The sequence below is a fragment of the Ctenopharyngodon idella genome, chromosome 8 (genome assembly GCF_019924925.1).
Source record: "Ctenopharyngodon idella isolate HZGC_01 chromosome 8, HZGC01, whole genome shotgun sequence".
NCBI classification, from domain to species: Eukaryota; Metazoa; Chordata; class Actinopteri; order Cypriniformes; family Xenocyprididae; genus Ctenopharyngodon; species Ctenopharyngodon idella.
The window spans coordinates 28,922,534-28,946,825 of record NC_067227.1 but is presented as its reverse complement, the minus strand read 5'-3'; the positions used below and the strand labels follow the sequence as shown (position 1 = coordinate 28,946,825).

General features: G+C 33.1%; 1 protein-coding gene across 2 annotated transcripts; it reads left to right on the top strand.

The window, feature by feature from the left end:
- Positions 1-4,046: 4,046 nt before the first annotated feature.
- On the top strand, positions 4,047-23,691 carry LOC127518098 (scavenger receptor cysteine-rich type 1 protein M160). 2 transcript variants are annotated; one of them, XM_051904444.1, is made up of 17 exons: positions 4,047-4,381; positions 4,505-4,612; positions 6,851-7,042; positions 8,235-8,555; positions 9,461-9,781; positions 13,030-13,341; positions 13,558-13,755; positions 16,481-16,789; positions 17,838-18,143; positions 18,300-18,590; positions 19,304-19,573; positions 21,321-21,605; positions 21,726-21,845; positions 22,130-22,210; positions 22,405-22,479; positions 23,108-23,254; positions 23,349-23,691. In XM_051904444.1, the coding sequence occupies exons 1-17, from the start codon at positions 4,225-4,227 to the stop codon at positions 23,567-23,569; spliced, it is 3,714 nt and encodes a 1,237-aa protein (XP_051760404.1). In that variant the 5' UTR covers positions 4,047-4,224; the 3' UTR covers positions 23,570-23,691. The 2 variants fall into 2 exon arrangements, with proteins under 2 accessions (XP_051760404.1, XP_051760405.1); XM_051904445.1 differs by having other exon boundaries at positions 4,049-4,381; positions 23,352-23,691.
- Positions 23,692-24,292: the final 601 nt, after the last annotated feature.

Here is a 24,292-nt window from a genome sequence, read left to right as displayed (position 1 = left end):
TTTTTAATAAAAATTATGTTCAACAAAAAGAACAAACAAAATGTACACACATATATGAATTGTTTACAAGAAGTTCTATAACATGCATTCAGAAAATATTCAATTCATGCCGACTTGATCTCTATGCCCTATAGGCCTACTATGGTTTAACTTTGATATGATGATCACTTTATTGGATTTTCTGTACATTTCATTTGATTATAGGCTTGTTTTATGGAATCAAAGCTGTTACAGGAATGTGAGTCGATATCAAGCTTCACTCCACCTTCATTCCCTTCAACCGTGGATAAAGCTGGCCAGGTTTTGCATGTCTGGAATTATGTTTGAATGGGAATGCTAATGGATACCTTCCTCCAGGTACTGCAGAATCCAAAACACAACATATAAGCTGTTTGCTTAGTACTGAAAGTGTAATGACATTTTGGGGTGAACAACACAGATTAGCATCTACAGAAAGAAGCCATTTCCCAGAGTTGCTTCTCTGTTTTCCTCTCTCACCTTCCTGATTCTCCTTTCCTCTCAAGGCAACTAGCAAGAACAGAAACGGTAAAATAGTAGGAATAATCAATCTTTTTCTGCAGCTTTCATACGTTTACTAACGAGCATGACCTGTGAAGGGCGGGAAAATGATTACGCAACACTGACCTCTAGCTGCAGTTGGAGTAAAGGCAGCGCGAGTTTATATTGGGACTTTATTAGTCTCAATTCCTAGTTTATGTCTCACAATTATGAGAAAAAAGTCAGAATTACGAGATCTGTCCATTTCCCCCCTCAGGATTGTGAGATAAAAACTTGCAATTTTGAGAAAAACAGTGAATTGTGAGAATTCCGAATTGTGATATTAAAGAAAAAAGTCTCTATACTTTTACTTTTTTTCCCCCCGCGGCGGAAACGAGCTTCCATAGATTACAGAGCTTTGTTTGAGGAGAAGAATATCAGCAAATAACTGCTTAACTAAATACAAGGGCTCATTCTATCTCAGATGAAGGAAATGAACAGGATGTTAACAAAATGAAGTGACATCACAGAGCCCTTAAAAGCAGGTACAGCATTTGGCCTGTCCCTCTCCTCCGTCCTCCTTTCAGAAGTCATGTTGTTCCTGCTGCTCCTGCATGTGCAAATATCAGCTATTCAAGGCAAGTGAAATTGTGTTTCCTAATTAAAACAAATTCCATATTCTGATTTCTGGCCCTGTTTACACCCATTGTGTTCCATATACTGTTGTTAATGGGGCACTTAATGGATGTAGGCTAAACAAATATAAAAGTAACATGCGAGTTTATTTATTTTGCATATTGTTTAATCTGGTACCAAAAGTAGTTTTTTGCGTTCTTTTTTATTTCAGTGCAACATTTTTCATTATGTAGCCTATCATTCAAGGCAAGGCAATTTTATTTGTATAGCACATTTCATACACAATGGTAATTCAAAGTGTTTTACATAAAGAAGAACCAAATACATAATAATAGAAATAACAGTAAAAACAGAGAATTCCGCTATCTGGATAGAATAGTTAGGAAGTTTCAGGGAGTTTTTTGTTGTCCGTCAGAGCGGATCTAAATGGATCTTCCTCACGCTGGGGGGATAACTCAACTTTTTTGTCTGTCAGAGCAGATCTAAACGGATCTTCCTCACGCAGAGGGATAACTATTTATATTTGTCAGGTAGCTGTGCGTTTAAACAGTACCCTTACAGACAAATCTTCCTGGACTAACTCTATCCAGAGCTCCATCCAGGGATAACAAATTCATTAATTATATTACCAAGATAACAATTTGAATGAAAATACATTTTGCCTTGACACTATAGCACTTGAGCAGACATGAATAAAACCTGATGATCATGTTTTCCAGCGTGATTTGAGAAGTTACAAAGAGCATCTGGTGCTTCAGTAGAAGCAGGAAAATCTGACTGAGATAATCAATGTGATAAGAACTAAAAGTACTACACACATTTTTTTAATATAAAAAATATAAAAAATCTATAGCTAGTAAAACATGCTGAAGATCAAAAGATAATTGTGAAAATGAAGCTCTTACTAATCAGTATGTTTTACAACTACAAGTTTAGAAAAGCCCACTTTTTTTTAAAACTTCAGTATGTATTTGTTTATTTATTTGTTTGCTATTAATTTCAATTATGAGTACTTCATCTTCATAATGTAATATAAAATGTAATATATGTAATATATATTAGCCTAATACATGCATTAAGAATACTTTTATAATGTAAATAATGGTTTGTAATTATTTGATTATTTATTATAATTATTCGTAATGTTCGTGAGGTGTTTAAGAACACAATTTTAGTAAATTTTTATGACAACATGTATATATGTATATTTAGGCTATATACATACGTACACACACACACACACACACACACACACACATATATATATATATATATATATATATAGTCAAACCAAAATGTATTCAGACACCTTGAACATTTCATTAATTAATACAGTTTATTCACTGTAGTTTAAAAAAATGGTAATAAAATATGACAAGATCTCAGAGTTAAACTGTGTCAGAAAAAAATAATCTTAATTATGTCAGATAACACTTAAGCAAAACATGGTCAGGTCAAAGTGTCTGAATGATTTTTGGTGCCAAATTCTTATCAATTTTACTGGTAGTCCACTGTATGAAGAATTTTTGGGTATAATATGTCACAGTTTACTTTATTTTGCTATCCTCACTTACATAAATGAACTATAGTGTCCTGAACCCACTAGTAAAAATGTCAAAAATTACTGAAAAATTTTTGGTTTGACTGTGTATATGTATACACACACACACACACATTTTATATACATAAATTATATTTTATATATGTGTGTTTTATATAAATGTATTCATTTATTCAGTCATTAATTTCATATTCCTTTTCAAATGTAACTAAATTTTAATTTTCTTGGGTACTTAGAAAACATCCACCATAAATAGTAATACTTGATGCATTAGGAATACTTTTATAATGTAAATAATAATTTATAATTATTTGGCTATTTATTATAAATATTTGGAATCTTATTTACCTACTTATTTAACTAGAGTGCTGATCATACATATGGATCAATATCAAGTACCCGAGAAAATATAAATTAGTTAAATTTGAAAAGAAATTTAACATGAATGAATAAGAAAGAAAGAACTTGACAAAAATATCCAATTTTGGTTATACTTTTTCACATACATAACTGCATAAATGCATCTTTCAGCCTTTCTGTTTCTTGTCCCCTCTCAGGATAAATCAACTAATTAATTTAATATTAAAAATAAAAATCACTAGCATTCATTCTAAATTAATCGATTAATCTATAGTAAAATATGATCTGCATCTTTGTGATATAAAATGTATTATTATTATTATTATTATTAGGCAATTATCTACTTTATGCAAAAATGGTAGGAATACATGAATACATTCGCATATTATTAAAACACGGTACATGAGTTTCCCTAATGTAGTACATAAATGTTGCACTAAATTTTCTTTTAAGTTATAGACGTGAAGATTTCCGAAACCAAGATCATGCAGTGGTTTGTGTGCCAAGCGTATGTGCCATGCATGGAAAGAAACAGTTATACCTGTGGTTAACTGGTCGATGCTTATGTGCAGTGGGTTTATCTCAGAATCTGCATAAACATGCAACTTTTCAGAGCCAAAAGCCACAGGCAGATAAGAGACCACAGCAGTTTCTGCAGAACATGTGGTTCATCTGCTCTGAGAATTCACAACCACATTTTCCAGTGACCATATAAGGTTAAAAGAGACACCTTGACCCTGATGATATTATATAATATCGTTTAATATATAAATGAACTTTCTTTTCCCTTTTTTTTATATTACAACATATAGTATTTTTATATTACAACATAAATTCAGGATGTCTGATAAAAGTGATGATGTATAACTTTTATAATTTTATAATGTATAATCTTTTATTGCATTCAATAGAAGTGTAGCTATTTCAAAAGAAAACAAACTCACAAAAAAATGGTAATTATGATATTCTTGTTTTTTAATGTCATTTCATAATTTCATTTTGCAGGTCTCAATGTGATTTTACGTGGATCTGGCAGCCCGTGTAAAGGCCGGCTGGAGGTGCGCAACGGTAAAGGCCCGTGGGGCTTGGTGTGTCATTATGGGTGGAACTCCAAGAATGGAGATGTTGTGTGTAAATCATTAAAGTGTGGGAACGTTATCGACTCTGGTATGGAAATGACGATGTACAAAGATCCACCTCCACCCAAACAATATTTGATGGATCAAGTGAGCTGCAATTCTACTGAAACAAGCCTTTGGGATTGCTCATATATTGGTGGAAATGATATACAGTGCAATGATAGATTTGTTGCTGTGAAGTGCTCTGGTAGGTAGTGTTCCTGGTTTTGCATGTTTAACTGTGAAAAAAAAAAAAAAAAAATTCATATTTATGTTTGAGGTCATCTTGGTGAATCAATACACATTGTTGATGCCAAGCTTTTCACCATAGGAAATGTTAAACTGAGTTTGAATCTGAACGGGCAGAAGGATAAATGTGCTGGAGTGGTGGAGTTCTCAACGGGGAACGACACCTTTGGTGTCTGTAATTCTCACTGGGGTTAGTGGACAAAAACTATTTTATTTTTTAGTTCTTAGACACTAAATATATGACATAAACCTTCATTTATGTCATTATGTCATTTATGCCTTCATTATGACTGTCTGAATGTCATTGCATTACATAAAAAACGCAAACCAAATTGTATTGGCAAAGAAAGTATGCTTTTCTGAGCCACTTTTGCAGTGACTTTTAATCAATGTCATTTAGTGGGTGAAGGTCAGTTCTCCTCAAGTTCAGTTTTTCTTGAAGTATCCAAACACCTTTTGACCACATTTTGAGCAATATATATATTTATATTATATATATATATATATATATATATATATATATATATATATTAATCATTATTTAAAGCCCAATAAACAAATGTTCTGTTTCATGTATATATTGTGAATTGTAGTCTGTTAACTTTGCTGTTTTATATATATATATATATATATATATATATATATTTACACTACCAGTATGTCAAAGAAGTCTCTTCTGCTCACTAACGCTTCATTTATTTGATCCAAAATACAGCAAAAACAGTAATATTGTGAAATATTTTTACAATTTATAATAACTGTTTTCTATTTAAATATATTTTAAAATATAATTTATTCCTGTGATGCAAAGCTGAATTTTCATTACTCCAGTCTTCAATGTCACATGATCCTTCAGAAATCATTCTAATATGCTGATTTGCTGCTCAAGAAATATTTATTATTATTATCAATGTTGAAAAGAGTTGTGTACATTTATTTATTTATTTATTTTCATAAATATAGAAATATAGAAAGTTCAAAAGAACAGCATTTATCTGAAATAGAAAGCTTTTGCAACATTATCACTACCATTCAAAACTTTGGGGTCAGTAAGAGTTATTTATTTATTTATTTATTTATTGGAAATAAATTAAAGAAATTTTTTTTTTTATTCCGCAAGGACGCATTAAATTGATCAAAGGTGGCAGTAAAGACATTTATAATGTTGCAAAAGCTTTCTATTTCAGATAAATGCTGTTCTTTTGAACTTTCTATTCATCAAAGAAACTTGAAAAAAATTGTACACAACTGTTTTCAACATTGATAATACATTTTAAAATATATTCAAATAGAAGTTATTTTAAATTGCAAAAATATTTCACATACTGTTTTTGCTGTATTTTGGATCAAATAAATGAATCCTTGGTGAGCAGAAGAGACTTCTTTTAAAAACATTAAAAAATCTTACCGTTCAAAAACCTTTGACCGGTAGTATGTATATATATAACATTTATTTATTAATATGCTGTAAAAAAAAATTGTTGGTTTAACTTTAAAAAGTAAGTTACCTGGTTGCCTTAAAATTTTGAGTTCATTGAAATTAAAAATCTGAGGTAATACAATGGTGATTGGTTTAATCAACAGAAACTCAAAATATGATGTTATCTGAACCATATTAATTAAGTTGATTTGACAAAAGAAAAAATGTTGTGATAGCAAATCATGAAAATATATTTTTTTTACAGTGTAATTACTTTTCTAAAATTGAGAATTTCTAAAAATAAATTTATATTCAAGCAGAGTAATTTCATGGCAAAAGTTTAGTGCCGGATTAGTGATTGTCGAACACGGCTGAATGAATTCAAGGCGCACATTTTCATTATGCAAGTTTCTTTTGAACTTCACTAAACGAATGTGTGTGTGCCACTTAAACCAGCAACAGATAAAGGAGCAAACGATATAATTCAGACTGTACTTTGCTGTTTGGTGATCGTGCAACATCAAACCACGATTACAATATCAAACCGATGCTTGAGAGGTGAATATATGCAGGTTATAAAGCGTTTCTTTTAATCATGTAAAACCATGTTAACGCTTCGAGAAAACCAGTGGAAAAAGAAAACAGAAAATAAAAATATTTTTGACTACTATATACTAAATATAATGCTGAAAATAATGCTGGTCTGAAAAAATCTACAGAGAGGTTTGGAAATTTGAGTCTGAAAAGTATGGAATTTTGCAATCGAAAATGTGTAGGAACACTAAATATTTATATTGTTTTGTATTTCATTGTCTAATGCAATGACAAACAACAAAGTTAACAGACAGACTGCAATCCACAAAAGACCAATTTGAATTTCATGGCCTGCCCTGCAATAATGTTTTTTCTACATTTTTAAATATTATTTGAGAAAAGCTTAAGTATTGAAAATAGTATCTGACACTTTACGCAAGGATTGTCTTTATATATTTATTTTTTTAATCTCAGATAACAACACAGCAAACATGACATGCCAGGAGCTTGGTTGTGGAGATCATCATTACATCCCTAATCCTAGAATCTTCAAAGGACAACCGAGCGAACAAACTGTATTGCTTGATTGTATTGGCGATGAGAAGTACTCTTGGCAATGTATGGATTTATCAAACTGCCCAGAACAAGCCAGTGTGATCTGCAAAAGTAAGTGTAAAGCTAATATTGTTCTTCAGTACTTCGCTCTGATATCAGTCAGTTCTGATATTCTAATATTCACCATCATCCGTAGCAACAGTGTAAATCAGTCTGTTCATCCGGGAAACTAAAGCGGCACTGAAATGAGTTGGCCAATTATTTCTTCGGTTAATCGGATTTTAAAAAGCCCAATTTTCTTTTCTTTATTTTATTGACAACACACTATTCCACATATTGCCCAATGCTGTCCTTCAAACAAACGTGCCAACTGAATGCTATGAAGAAACATATATAGTAAATATATATCTATATTTATTCCATATTCAAAAGAGCTATAAAGCAAAAAGACAGTTTAAATCCCTCCATTAAAAATGAAGAATAATAAAGAAAAACACAAACTCAGTGTTAACAGATAAGAGGAATGTTCTGCAGAAATACACACTTTCACTATAGACACAGTAACCCGTTACTGTCATTTCTTTGTCCTGTAAATTTAAGAAACGTCTTACAGTTATATTTAATCACACGCTGTTATCCCTTTACAGTTACCACTCTCATAAAATACTTGAATTACATGTTGACTTTTAAACATAAACCTAACATCCAACAACAGATATATCAGCAAAATTAATATTTTTGCGCTGAATTTTAACTGTCTTCCTCTTTAATGCATCCCGTATGTTTGAAGCGCATACCTGCGTCGGTGCTCATTTAGTAAAGTCTGAAGTTTAACGTCAGGACGGGCCTTCATGGAAAATGGAAATACTCGTGTGAATTTGTAACACTTACAGATAAGGATATAACCATAAAATGAAAGTTTTGCGCTGAGGAAACATCACACATTAAACAGCGCACGCATCTGTCAAGGCGCCTGACAGGGCAAGCCATGTTAAACATTACGCTAATGCATTAGCTTGAAACTTAAAATAAAGAATTCTCATGTTTTGGGCAGCTTGGATCACATACCTTTCCAGCAGCATCTCACTCTGTTTCCTCCACTATTTTTAAATGCATTTTATCCATAGAAATGTGTTATTCAGTGCTGTAATTTGATGCGACTGGCAGAAGTTTTCCGTGCACAGTGGGCAGACGCGACTAATCGATAATGACATTAGTTGTCGATGATTTTCATTGTTGATTTTATCGATTAATTGTTGCAGCCCTACAGCGATATTTACACTGAAATTCTTGTATTATACAGAACACAGTAGGTTTCGTCTGCGAGATGGCGACAATGTTTGCTCTGGGTTGGTGGAAAAGCACAATTTCACAGATAATTCGTGGGTTCCTCTTCAGAAGAAAGATGTCAGTTCTGAAGTCATCTGCCAGCAATTATATTGTGGTACCACTAAAAATGTCCCCCCTGAAGTCAACTGTACACAGTTTAATTGCAGTACCACAGGAAATCCTCTCCAGCAGCAAAATGTCACCCCTGAAGTCAACTGTACACAATTAAATTGTGGTGCCACTGGAAATTTCACAAACAATCATGAAACTAACAACCTCCGACTGACATGCTCAGGTAATGCTCAGTTTTTTTTTGCTTTGAATAATATTACATCAATAAATATATTAATATTTTTACAAATAGAAAATTGTATTGTTTCATCTCAAGTTAAATGAATACATTTTAATATGTGTTGCAATTTAATGATAGGTTAATTGTTATTATTATTATTATTATTATTATGGTAATAGGGTAGAAAGTTTGAGATGATATTACACACTCAAGGTTGTAAAACTTTGTAAAATGTGAATATAATTCTGACATAACTAAAAATATTAATAGACAATATATTTATTTGTATTATTATATTTTATTTATGTTTTTGTGCAGTGTTATTATTACAAATAGAAAATTGTATTTTTTCATCTCAGGATAAATTAATACATTTTAATGTCTTGCAATTTAATAATATGATTATTATTATTATTATTATTATGGTAATAGGGTAGACAGTTTCAGTTGACATTACACACTAACTATATTCACACAGAACTATATTCACATTACTATGAATGTGAATATAGTTCTGACATCTAAAAATATTAATATATATTTATATGTACTTATATTTATACATGTGTATAAATAAGCTACATAACAAATAAGATATCTTATTAAATAATATATAGAGAAAGAGAAAACAATTTTATTTTCATGCATTTTTTTCAGATTTTTTAAGTGTGAAACAGTCACTGAGTTTTTACTGTTATTTTATTTTTATATTATATATTTTAACACATTAGTCAGCATAACATTCATTCCTATTGTCTTGTTTAATGTACATTTAGAGTTTGTGTTAATAATGCATACAAGTTTTATTAAATGCTAACTGCACATGTTTTATTTCAATTCATTTGAATCCTTTTTTTAATTTTTTTGTTTATTAGGTATTGTAACAATTACATTTTCTGTGTTCACAGACAACGTCAAGCTCCGCAACTTCAAGTCAAAGTGTTTTGGAGAAGTTGTTTTTGATGTGAACAACAACTCTACGTATGGAGTGTGCTTCAGTGAATCATATAGGGATCTGTCTCAGAATCTGTCTCGGAATCTGGGGAAGGTGGTCTGTCGAGAGCTTGGCTGTGGAGAGGTGCTGGATGTGAAACAGACACAGTACCCCATGATGTCTAATGCTGGAATGCTAAGTAACGTTGAGTGCTGGGGCGACGAGGTGTCACTGTGGCATTGCCTGGCCAATCGTGAGAATAAACAATGCCCGACAACCACAGTTACATGTGCAGGTAACTGAGACCGCCTTGCAACTAATTATGATCTACTCAAAACTAGGGGTGTGCATGAATAGTCGAATATTTGAATATTCAATCTGTAATTATTATTAAAAAAATAAAAGTAATATTCTGGTTTTACTATGTTGCTTTTTCTGGCCGTAAATGCAGTGAATCCATGATAAATCCCAAGCACGCAAACTAAAACGCACAGTTATAAGTAAATGCACTGGGGTCGTCTGCTTTTCGAAATTTGGACTTACTTGAATGAAAATGAACTTAAATGATCTTACAAAATGGAATTGCTTTTGATCAAATGAATTAATGAAAATTATTTGTCATAATATCACCACCGTAATGAGAAATCACATGAAATCCACCAGTTGAAAGAGGAAAGACAGCTATACATTCATGACTGCAGGGCTGCGTTCAGCCCCGTCAAAACCTTGCAAAACGTTTTTTTAAACGGAAATGGTGGTACATTGAACACTCTGTTCTGATGACGCAAGAGTTGCAACTATGGCAGCTGAGAAGGCCATTCTTTGTGTTCTTTTTGAAGAATTGATATGCTATACTGATATGCCGAGCTGCAGCGGACACATTTGTAAACAACCTAGTGTTGTCAAAAGTACCGGTACTTCGGTACCAAGTCGGTACTTTAATTTTGAAAATGTGACGATACCCGCATTTCTGTAGTACCGGTAGTACCGAGAATCCGGGTATATTAGGTACCCACTGTTAGGGCTGTGCCAGTATTTACTTGAATATGACACGAGTGAAGCACAAAGCTTTGTTTACAAAAGAAATAATAGGTTAGCAATTAAATGTGACATCGCAGCCATGAAAACATTTTAGTTCATGCCGAATGAGAGAGGTACATGAGTCCATAAATTTAAGCTTTGTATTCTGTTTTGCGAATCACGATCTGGTCACCCGATTAGCAGAGAATTTAACAATATTCCATTAGTTATTACACTGAACATGGAATCAATGTTTCTTTTCCCAAATCTTGACTCACGAAGGGGATTATAAAGGTTTCTTCCTTTCGTTCGCATTTAGGCCTATTATAGGCTATTCACATTCTTTACTGTGGTAAAGTAGAAAAAACACTGTAGGACAGAAACCTTTTTGCTTGCACGTCAATTTCTATTTAACACAGTTTGTGCTTGTTATTAGACTTTATAAGGCGCGTCAAGTTTATTTGTATAGCGCGTTTCACACACGCTGGAGATTTTTACTTTCTGAATGTCTTGCCCCTGCGGAGGATAAAACTCGCTCTTCAGACCTTTTACAAGAAGTTTCAGTTGCTTGTAACATCAGGAGATAACATGAAGATATTATTAAAGAGAAATGGTCTCTTTCCTGCTCGTGTCCCACATCCCTCTCAAAGCGCAGAGCGGTAGGCTATATGACGCATCTTTGTGTGGAAATAAAAAAAACGAATGTTTTTGAATAATATTTAACTTTCTTGTTATTTAGGCTACCATTATTTACCGATATTTATATCATAGTTTTACAGGCTGTAGTGTGTTTTTTCACTGACGGAATAGCTAAAATAAACACGCACATGCGGGTAAGGTAGGTTTTGAAGCTGGTATGCTGGTTTGAGCTGGTCCATGCTGGTCCAGGACCAGCTTAGGACCAGCACCAGCATGGACCTGCATAGGACCAGCACTTGACCAGCATAAACCAGCTCAAACCAGCATACCAGCTTCAAAACCTACCTTAACAAGCATATGCTGGTTTTTTCAACAGTACAAAATGGATGTTTGAGCATTTATTTATTTATTTTTTATATTTCAAAATGTATTTCATTGAGGTAGCCTATATATACACACACAAACATACACACATGCTCCAAATCATATTTAATATGTTTTTAAAATAGACTATATAAAATAGTAAAATAGTTCCAACAGATTTTGCTGTGGTACCGAAATTGGTACAGAGAACCTTAAAATTTTCGTGGTATTGGTACCGACTACTGGAATTTTGGTACCGTGACAACACTAAATCAACCTTACTTGGACCCATTGTGCGAGCTGTCTCTTTAATACCAGGTGGTTTATATACATGTTGCTGCTGATTGGGCTGACATTTTTGACACACCCACCAAACAAGAGAAAATGTATCTCAAACCCTGTTGTTTTGTGCAGGTGTCTTATGTAGCATAATTTCATAAAGCTATAAAGTCAGACTGTGCTGTTTTTTTTGTAAATTTTGAAATTATACAATCTAATTTAAATCAAAAACAACTGCTCATGCTCAAAATGCAGTGGTGCCTCCTGTATACCAAATGGCCACACATATTTTTGTTTAAGGCCAGTTTGGCTTATTATAGAACAAATAAACAACAAATAAATTTGCTTAAAGAAAAAAATTGGCAACCGGTATCAAATTTGCTCCAAAAAAATTGGAATTGGCCATAAAAAAATTAAATAAAACATTATTTTAAAAATCTAATAAAGTCTTTTCACAGTAGAAACAAATGCAGTTTTCAAAGATTATTGTTTTTTTTTCTTTCTTGCAAATGAATGTGTTGTTTGTATGGTTAATATTAATGTAACTGAAACAAAATTTGCCCCGCACATGTTTACATTTTTTGGCCCTCAACCTAAAATAAGTTTGACACCCCTGCCTTATCAGATAGCAAAATGATCTCGAGACATAAGCTTCCTTAAGTTTCATCAAGGGGGATCTGAGAACAGAAAACACAAAGTGCTGTTAGAAACTTCGTTTAGCACACCGTTATCTTTGCAACGTTTGTCAGCGGAGCGCGTTTTCTCACCCGAGCATGTGGATATTATTGTTTTTTTCAACATGAACATGTGAAACAATATAAACACGATAAACATATACTGACTCGAGTGTATACGTTCTGCACGATAACTGCTTTTAGTCTGCTTTTTTAGCATTTTTCCATTCGCTCTCCTTGAGATTAAATGCTTTTATCCTTTATATTTTTTGTTTACACATATTGTTTAATGTTTTCAACTAAAAGAAGATATAACTTAAGCTTGTTATGCATATTGCCTACTTCGTAAGCATGTTCAGAAATGGTGACTTGATGAATAAAAAAAATACATCTTTCTCGTTAAACGTCATTTAAATAAACAAATATTCGAATATTCGCTTTTTATGAGCCCAAATATTCGAATACAGTATTTTTGAAAAATGCCTATTCCTACTCAGAACATTTAGGAAAGTTACTCAAATCACCTGTAACTGATGCAGTAATAAAATATGATGGTTTTTAACGGCAGGCAGCTTGGATGTGCGTTTGAGTGATGGTCTGGGTCGTTGTTCTGGACGTGTAGAGCTGAAATGGGAGGGCTCATGGTGGTCCATAAGCTCCAAAGGCTGGACCACTTGGAACTCAGACGTTATTTGTGAACATCTCGGATGTGGTAAATCTACTAAAGTGGATAAAAAGTACTTCATCGAAGGGAAACAGAAGCAACTGAAGTCATGGAATGTCGACTGTAAAAGCTCTTCAGCAAAACTCCATGAGTGCCTGAAACAGACGAGTCGTTTTACAGATCCAGCTTATCCAAATGTACAAATCATTTGCCAAAGTAAGTAATAATCTAATATTAATATATATACCAATATTGTGTTTTTTATTTTTTATTTTATCTAACTTTTTGACATATTTTCACAATAATTTTTCAACATACTTCATCCCAGTAGTTTTTACTTTTGTTTATTAAGTACATAAGGTGTCACTCTGATTACTTTTCATGTAGAACATGCACTATAGGTAACCACAAATCCTTTATCTTCGTTGTCAGAGGAAGAACTTATGTTCTTTGAAGGTGATTCACCCTGCAAGGGAAAAATACTCATCAAGTCATTTGATAAGGCTGAAGCTAAACCCCTGCCTAAAGGACAAAAGAAAGAGAATGAGAAAAAAGCCAGCGACACATGCCACGCAATGGGGTGTGGTAATCTAATCAACAGCACGTATGATAATAATGTCACATGTTCAGGTATGTGTGCCACCACAATGTCTCATTGTTTTCACCCTAGTATATGAATTGTTTAGCAAACTGTGAGTTGAATAATTGAATGTGTGAATACTAAATTATTTTAGCATTACAGAGACCATATCATACACTTTTGTAGCATTTGTTTGTTAGTTGAGGTGTCTTATACACCTCTATTGACCCATTATGATTGCCTGTTGACTATCATTTTATTCTAATTTAATCAATTAAACATTTTAGCACAAATAGTTCAAAAAAGAAAAACTCTTCTGTCACTCAACATCTTACTTGCAATTTAGATAGGCAGGAAAGGGAGGAAATGTATGATATGATCTCTTTAAATTTGTTCAATGCATGCGAAATCCATCAAGATGTACAATTTTAATTTTTTTTTTCTTCGTTTAAAGGATAAGTTTGCTGATTTTCAACCAGCTTTGTAATGTCAGTGGTATATGTAATTGTGCTCTTTCTCCGTGTTACCTACACAAAATCAAAAGTGCATTACATGCATAGTTTTTGGCAAAACAGAATAATGACCAACATCAGATTTAAAAAAAAAAAGGGTTTTTTTTGCATTTACTGCATAGACAGCCAAATTTTATTAAAAGCCCATCTTGCCTGTGGTGAATTCTCCCAACCATCTTCCAAACCATGTCTTTACCTAAATACTCTTTGATAAACTTGTAACAGTTCATTATTTTATAGCAGTCGGGATGGATTTCACTGCCATTCACTCATGCATGTCACATCCAATGCTGGGTAGTAATTGATTATATGTAATCTGGATTATGTAATCAGATTCCTAATATTAAATACTTGTAATTAGATCATATTGCATTTTAAAATACTCCTGATCTGACTACTTTTTATTGATTACATCATTACTTATTTTTCAAAATGGCAGTATTCATAATTCAGTAATTTTCTCTAATTCTCCTATTTTTTCTTTTAAATGTTCCTTAAAAAAAGCCTATTGCTTGTATTTGTTCGGAAAGTCTTCCAGTATTGTGGAATTGCACACATAGGAACTAGTTTGGCAGCTATAGTTACATGGAAAATTGAGAGGCCACATGGCATAAACAAAATATTTTTTAGTAGGTTTATTTTTTGTTTCGATTGTTTTTATTTTAAAATATTTTTCTTTTAATTGAACATGTTTAAGACTTAATTAATCATTAGCTTTTCGTCAATTTACGAACCCTCTGCAGTTCCTACGCAAACAGATTCAGAAAGCCTGATGTAGGTGTTGTTGATAACAAATTTTATTTCTCTTTGCATTTTTATATCAACATGCTACAGGATTAATCTTTTCAAATCAATGTGATAAATGAGTTAGGTCAAAAGGGATCAAAAAGTAATCAGATTACATAACTTAAAATGTGTAATGTAATAGATTACGATACTAACTACTGTAATTTGTATCAAGTAAAGGATTACTGATTGTAATTAATCTGCCCAGCACTCACATCATATCCATACACAGAGAAAATAGCCCTGTGCATTAACGTGTGCTGTTACAACAATAAATATCAACCATGAATCAGTGTTATTTTAGTATAATTGAGATACTATTATATTCTTTATTAATATTTTAGATCAGTTTTCAGGTTCATATTTTCCATTTTAATTTTAGTTAAAGTTTTAGTAATTGTGTTGTTTTTGTCTTTTGATTATTTTTTTTGTTGTTGTTGTTTTTAAATGTCTATATAGTTTTTATTCATTTCTGTTTCATTTTTATTTTTAGTTATTTTAGTACATAAAACTAAATTAAAATTAAAAAACTAAATTAAAGAAATGTGACGTAATTTTTTTATGGTTTTAGTTTCAGTTTTAATTTTAGTTATACAGTATATACTATAATAACCCTGACATGGATCATTCAACTACTATATTAACATTTAAATTAGTTATTTAATAATGCACTTACTGTGTACGTGCATGTTTTTTACATTGTACTTATACTTTTAAAAATACCTGCATATAATTACAGCTGTAATTAATTTCTGTAATTACATCTATAATTACACTGTTGAGCCCATACCACGAAACCTGTCCCTAACCTTACCCGTATCCCACCTCAATAGCAACAGAAGTGTTTTGCAATACAATATGAACACAATAAGTACATTGTATTATTTTTTGATGTAAGTACAAAGGGATATTTCACCCAAAAGTAAAAATTCAATAAAAAATTCAAAACAAATAAATTACAGTTTCGGTCACACTTTATATTAGGTGTCATTAAAGGGATATTTCACCCAAAAATGAAAATTCTGTCATCATTTACTCGCCCTCAAGTTGTTCCAAACCTGTGTGAATTTCCTTCTTCTGTTGAACACAAAAGAAGATATTTTGAAGAATGTTGATAACCAAAGAGTTGATGGTTTGGAACAACTTGAGGGCGAGTAAATGATGACAGAATTTTCATTTTTGGGTGAAATATCCCTTTAATGACACCTAATATAAAGTGTGACTGAAACTGTAATTTATTTGTTCATCCACTCTGATAAGATGTCCTCTATCTCCGTACACCAGTGCCATCAAACCACATTCATCTGCAGAGGAGCAAAGCTGAAGCACAATTAAAGCAATGTTGATTTTCAAGATGGATGCTATTTTATTTTTAACCGCTAGAGGGCCAAAAGTTACATAGCGTACATTTCCCATTGCTGTATGTAAAATACTTTATATTAATATATAATTATATTTTTAATGATGCCACTTGTAGGCTCAGTGAGTGTGGTGCTTCAAAACAACCTTAAAGAAAAATGCTGGGGAACGGTGGAGGTCTGCAGAGGTGAAAATTGTGGAAGAGTTTGCAAGGACACCTGGGAAAATCAAGAGTCCGAAAAGATCTGTAATAACTTGGGCTGTGGTGATCCAATTAAGGGCCAGTTAATATCTTCAACACAAAACAATCCACCTGTGCTCTACTATAGTGTGTACTGCTTTGTGGAGAGGCAAAATATGAGCATGTGCAAATTTATTACCATGAATGACTCCAAATGCAACGGTCCAGCCCAAGTGATATGCACAGGTAATGTGTACAGTTGCTTTATTCACCGCCAAATGTTTATGTTTCCTTTAGTCATTAGAATTTTGGCAAGTTTTTATTTATTTATTTTTTGTCATACTTAAAAATGTTAAGGGTTAAAATTAGGGATGCACAGATGTATGTTTTTTTTATATATATAAAAATTATGTTCACTATCGGCCATTGGCTGATTGTTTATAAACAGCTGATGATCAGGGCTCATTATATCCTGTCAATCAAAAGGGGCGGAGAAATGTGTCAGATTACAGATTCTATCCATTTTATCATGAAATTTAAACAATAAATGGCCTTTTATGCTTTTAAATGTGACGTGACATATTAGTGCATCAGTTCAAGTAGCAGCATGAAATCACGAGTCATCTCTTTCTTTTTAATACAAGTTATAGCACAAAAAAACATGCATGAACATCAAAAAGTATGTTGAGAATCATGCCTCATGTAATCGCTCGATCAGTGTTTCAACCACAGAAAGACGTCACTAATACAGCTTTTGAGTATTGGCGGAGAAATTTAGTATTGTTGCATCTCTAGTTAAAATGTGTTATTTTGTTCCATGTTTTACACATCTTTTCATGGGTACCTTTTCCTACACATGTGAACCCTGGGTTAGGGTACTTACTTGCATATTTAAAAGGTTAAAAATGTTGATTAGAAAAATACAGCATGTTAAGAACGTAAAACCTGCGTCACATAAAATGTATCCCAACAACAGTGAACTTAAAACAATAATAATTCTTCCAGTTTCGTCTTGAATAGACATTTTTAGACCAATATTGTGCAATGGACAATCACTATTGAACATTTTTTCTCTTAGATGCTGAAACTGAACAGCGTGTGAAAGTTTTTGTGACTGTACAAAGTGCTTGAATATTTTGTGAGGCAAGCATTACACTTTCTACAGAATTAGAAATGTTGCCTCTAACCCAGAATTAAAATGGCTCTTAATTTTAGGTTAAATGATATGTTAATCCAGGGTTGAGGACAATGTGAAGAGCCAATTAATAAATATTTGTTTGATACACTCCCACAGGCAGCATCAAAGCTAGACTGAAGGATCCAAGAGACAAATGCGCTGGAGATGTGTTACTGTTTTATTCTGGGGACTGGAAACCTGTCTGCGAAGAGAGTCTTGATGAAAATCTTAAAAATACAATCTGCAAGGAATTGAATTGTGGGGAGTCCTACTCTACTAATGTGCCTTTGCGAGACAAGTCCCAAAGCAAAGGACTATCAGGAAGAATTACATGTGAGAGTAATCACAACTCCGTTTCCGAATGTAACCTCAAAGGCATTTTAGGTGAAAAAACATGCACTGTCGGCTATCTGAAATGTACAGGTATTTACTTTTTTGATGCTAATAACTCTTTTGAAATGTGCATACATTTCTTTTTTAGGTGAAGGGTGTAGTTTCTGCGTCTCCTCTGAACTTTGACCTCTGCTTCTTAAACATGCTAACAGAAACCTTTGATATTTCTGTCATTCATGTAAACAGGATGGGAACGACTGCTCCTGTATAAAAACAAAAGCCCATGCAGTGGTCCTGTATATGCTCTGAGTGGAGGAAAAATACAGTCTGTCAACGTACAGGGATGGAGCCCAGAGGCAGGGCAACAGTTGTGCAATTATCTACAGTGTGGAAACTACAAATCAAACTTCACTATATCCACAGACACAGAAGAGTGGTGGAATAAGACCTATAATTGCTTGTGGAAGACGGATATGTGGGAATGCAAGAGAAAAGATCCGGCCGTCCAGCCTACGCAAATAAACATAACGTGTGACGGTAGGAATCACCTCAGTTATAAACTCTTACTTTTTGAGAACAGTATTTTCTTAGCAGCATTGACAACTTTCTTTTTTTTTCTTTTTTTTTTTTTTAACATTTATATATATAACTGAACTGGAACTGAACTGAATTTAAATATATATATTAAATGTACAGTATATCAGGGTTATTATAGTTACATTTCTCATTTTAATTTATTTTAACTTGATATACTAAAATAACAAAAAGTAAAACAAAAATTTATAACAACTATGTAGACATATTTTTAAAAATACCAAAAACTATTAAAAATTACAAGAACAGCAAAATTGCTAAAACTTTAAATAAAATAAAAATGAAAAATATAAAAATAAAAACTAATTCAAAATATTAATAAAACTAAAATAGTATCTCAATGATACTAAAATAACACAAACACACATCATATTTTTATATAAACTATAAATTAATTCGAACCATTATTGAAGACCACTTAATTTCCCAGAATGCTCTAATTTACCCCAAAGTGTTCAAAATGGACCTAAACAGCATGCCAGTATTTAGTGTTTTGCCTGTTTAGCTGAATTTTATTGGTTTGCATTTAAGTAATTTCAATTCAAGATACTGTGCCAATGCCAAACTCATGATTTGAAAGGACGTCAATTTTTTAATTATTTTTTGTAAACATACAATACAGGAATATCTGACAGTCTGGTTTCACTCCTCTCCAGGTGATTTTCCAAACATTATGCTCTCAAACGGATGCACAGGCAAGGTGCTCATAAATAATGAGAGTGTTTGTGCATCTCATTTCAATGATGTGATGTCCGATGATTTATGTGACAGCCTTGACTGTGGTAGGGCCATCCACCACTGGGGTACGACAGTCCCTGTTCCAACAAATTGCTACCATTTCAGCTGCACTGGCAAGGAGACGCTGCTGTGGCAGTGTGGCTTTAAGAAGAGCGAATGTAAGAACGTCCTTTCTGTGGCCTGTCGAAGTGAGTCATACACATAATTCCTAAAATTAGGATTGTTACTGCAAATAATGAGTTGATGCTGAAATGTAGTAGTTCCTCTTTTAAAGGTACACTATGTAACTTTTTTGTTCAAACTTAACATTTAAATGAGTCAATCCATCATCAGTCCTTTTTTTGCAAAATGTGCTTTGTCGTACCCTGATTCACTATGGTAAGCCGGTTATAAGTGTTTATTTTTTAGATCTGTCAGCATTTTTTTCACGGGAAATTGCGTCACTCGCCCATGCGTGCCTTGTCGTATCCGTAAATAGAGAAAAGTTCAGGTACTTTGGCGTGTGTATGTGTGGGAGTGCAGGGCCGCATTAAGACTATCAGAGGCCCTTGGGCTTTACCTCTTGAGGGGCCCTTCATCCACCAGAACTATTATCTTAAACTTTTATAAACTATAATAACTAGTTTCCGCCAGATGACCGTACGCATACTGCGCAAGTCGATTTGCGCCAAATGAGTAACCCCTGACACGATGTATGATGTAGGAGTAGCGTAAGCTTAGACGCCTCTCGCGGTTTAAACAAATATGGCTGTGCAACAAACCGAAGCTCCTCTTCTCTTATATCGAAATCCTCCGACATTTCTCTTTAAAATTTTTCATTTTAGACTTTTAATTTGTGACTGGTGTTTTGTTTTGTTTTGCTCTACCCTCTGAGCTTCCATTTGGTTCATGCATCGGGTCAGGGGTTACTCTTTCGCCACAAATTGATGCGTACGGCCGTCTACCTGAAGATAGTTATTATAGTTAATAGAGTTTTAAATATGGATATTTTTCTTACAAAAACCCATTGCTTTGCTTCAGAAGGCCTTTATTAAATCCCTGGAGCCGTATGGATTATATTTATGATAGATGGATTCATTTTTTGGGGGGCTTCAAAACAGGCCCCCCTTATGTCGCAGACAACCGCTTCCGCTTCTTCCGGTCATGAGTATGTGGGGTAACACAGCGCTTTTTTATCAAATTAGATACATTTGTTTAAAGTTGTTATAATGCTACTCTGCGTTTGCTCGGCAGCTACTATAAGACACTTGTTGCACACTGCAGTAAGCTAGATCGATATTAGTCATGGTAAAACATGGTACTCACGGTAAATCAAGAAAATTAGATTTAAACAATTTTAAATCTTGCTGTGAGTTATATAACAATAATTAGTTTTCTGTTGATGAATGTATCCAAACAGTTGCTCATCTGTCTAATAAAACACATAATATATTAAAGTGTCTTTGGTGTTTCCATGGGTTCTACAAAGTAAAATCAGAAATCGAGGGTAATGTGGTTATGACGTCATTGATAGGCGACGCACAGACACAGTCCGTGTCCAGGTTAAAATTGCTTATTTCTTTGGATTTAAAGAATCTTGGAAACATTTGGGATAATGTAAGTACACAAGTCAACAAAATATATAACATTGTTCTAGTAGTTTTTGGATATTTTAATCCAAAAATCTTACATATTGGACATATTTAACTGCTAGAGGGTCATAAGTTACATAGTGTACCTTTAAACATCCCATTAAAAATCATTTGAGTTTTGTGGCTGTTGGTCAATTTCTGTTTGCTTATCTATATGTTTGTGTTTTTGTATTGTGTTTTTGTGTTGTGTAATTCACTTTTAACAGATATATACAAGTTTTTAAACATTTTTAAAAAGATTAGTCAAATGTATGGAACATACTTCCAGTTACTTCCACTGACAGAACTTACATTTTTATTGCAGATAGTATTAAGATCGGCTCCACTAAGAAATGTGGCGGGAAGCTTGCGGTTAACTATAGAAATCAATGGGAATATGTCTGTGGAAAACTAAATAAGGATGATACTAAAATGGTTTGTAGAGAGCTTAATTGCACGAACGTTGAAAAACTTGTGGATGAAAGCAAAATAGCCAAAGAAATGGTGACCATAAATTGTGCAGGGAAGCCCCTCAGCATTTCTCAGTGTGTGAAGCGTTTAAAAGAAGTAAAGAAAGAACCCTGCACACCTGCTGAAATCCAATGTGAAGGTAAAAACAAACAAACAAAAAACTTTTTAGTATTTGTTTTACCACTGCTTGCTTTCTTGCATGAAGTTGATTAAAGGTTAATAAATAATCTGACCTGTGAAACTATCATTAAAACTGCAGGTTATATTGAAGAAGTTAAAACCGGAGTGAATTCTGGTCTGATAGTGGGTCTATCTCTGGCCGTGCTGGGGCTGATTATGGTTTTTATGTGGATGAATAGGAAACGCCTTCTTTTAGCCTGTGAGTATCGCTTGCACCATGCAAAAAGACATCGTCTTGATCTGCAGACAAATATTAATTTACAAGCTGAAGTTACAGTGATATTTGAAGTGCCTTCATATTTTTAATCTGTTGGTGGCAGTGTTTCCTGTCTTTGTCTCACTACAGATTGAAAAATAGCCAACAGATGCACAACACTCAAAAAAAATCTAAAATGATATAACTTTAACATATGACAAAATATTAACTGTATCCATTTATCAACCTCCAAAAGCACAATTTTCTACCTGTTTCTCTCTTTGCAGTAAGACATTACAGAAATAAAAATAGAAAAGACATCAACAGTGATAGGAATGAAATGAATAACATGGAGAAAGAGGACAGAGGTATATCATTTTATTATTCAATTTCGAAAGATATGAATATAGAGAAATAAGCTAATGTTTTTGTAAAAAAAAAAAAAAAGCTCATGCAAAACATTTAAAAACATTTATATCTGATGGAAATGTAGCTATATACAGTTTGTATAGTATTTAAAGCAAATTTAAGCTAAATTTAAGCAAATTTAAATCTGTTTCAGATTTGACTCAAGGAAATGCATCATTATTAGAATATGATGATTATGAGGATGTGGATTCTGACAAGAACAAAATAGGTAAGATTTTCAAATATTTGTCTTTCTAGCTGCCTACACATCCATTTCTCTATCCAATTGTTCTGTAACACTGTAAAATTAATAAAAAAATTACTGACTTTTCATCATGACTTTTGTCATTTTGTCAAACAATAATGAAGACAAGATATAATAAATAAATGATTTTATTTACATTGGTTTTCCAGATTTTTTTTAATGTTTAATAAACTAACTTGGTCAACTAAAATAACATCCCATTTTAGGCCAAATACATTAAAATGAATCAATATGAAACTGACTGAAATTTAAAGGACATTTTCGGACTCTATGAACTATAAAACTATAAAAATTAATATATAATATATTTACAGATTTATCTAAATATGTTATATATACATATATATACACTGTATATATATATATATATATATATATATATATATATATATAGTGTTCGCATATTTAGCAATCATACAGTATCCTGTATATACAATGCTGTTTAATGATCCTTACTCTCACATTTTATAAGAAAATGGACACATTTGTTAAACTGATTTGGAATAATGAAATCATAATTATCTTCACTAAATAAATATATATTATATTTGTCTGTGTAAGAATAAATCATATTTGGTGGTTTCTCCAACAGGAGACGAGGATGCAGATGATAGAATTCAAGGCTCTTCTGGTACTGAATATGATGACATCGAGGGACAAAACAGTGACATCTCTCCTCACCAAACCCACATTGATGACGACCTCCCACTCCTTCCCAAGAGACCCAACAACATTCTTGGTACAGCACTAAAATGCACACCTCGCAGTGTGTGTTTGCATTTATTTTGTACCCTTGTGGAAATGGTGGTGACCTTTTTCCTTCATGTTCTCAGCAGATGAGGACACCTATGAAGTGGAGACAGAGAATCAGGAGGAATATGATGATGTTATGCCTGTCGAGGCTGCAGCCAATGAAAATGAAGGGATGGCAGACACACAAGCACATGTGGATGTAGCTGTGGATGCAGGCACAGATTCAGAAGCAGGTACAGGTGTAAATGCAGATGCAGTGGTGGTGACTGCTGAGGTAGAAGTTCATGCTGAACCAGAGTAATGATGCAGCCTCATGGTTACACTTTATTTCGATGGTCCACTTTAGACACTGTATTAATTATAAGTCAACTACATGTCAGCTATCTCTCATTAACTTTCGTCCTCTGTTTCGGGTCATTTTGACATTAAATACATTTTCGGGGGCAATGGTTTTGTTTTTGTTTTTTATTTTTCACAATGCAGACTGCACACAGATACAGTACTTGCAAAGTTACTCATAGTTAGTAGAATGTCGAAAGTAGACCATGAAAATACTAAAGTGTTACCCCAAATTTTACTTTTAAGATAATAATATTAAAGTGCCCCTATTATGGATTTTTTAAAATTCATGTAGTGTGTAACATGGATCTAAGTGAATGAAAACATCCTGCAAAGTTTTAAATCTGAAAGTGCACCGTATATAAAGTTATTGTCTCTCAAAAGTAAGAGTCGACTCTGAGTCAATTAAACGAGTCGTTTGTAAAACGAATCCCAAGCTGTTTCATTGTGACGTCACAACGAAACATTAGCATACTGCCCGCCCACTTATTGCACGTGCAGACGCCAGGGGAAATTAATTTTTTCAACAATACCACAGTGAATCTCAACCTGTAAGTATGATTAATAATTGATGTTTATATTTTCTAGTGATCGTTCAAAATTCGTAGTTTTGTATGTTATGTTGTGTAACGTACACCCTGGTCTATATGTCTCCTGCTAACCGGCTAACTCACGTTTCTGTAGT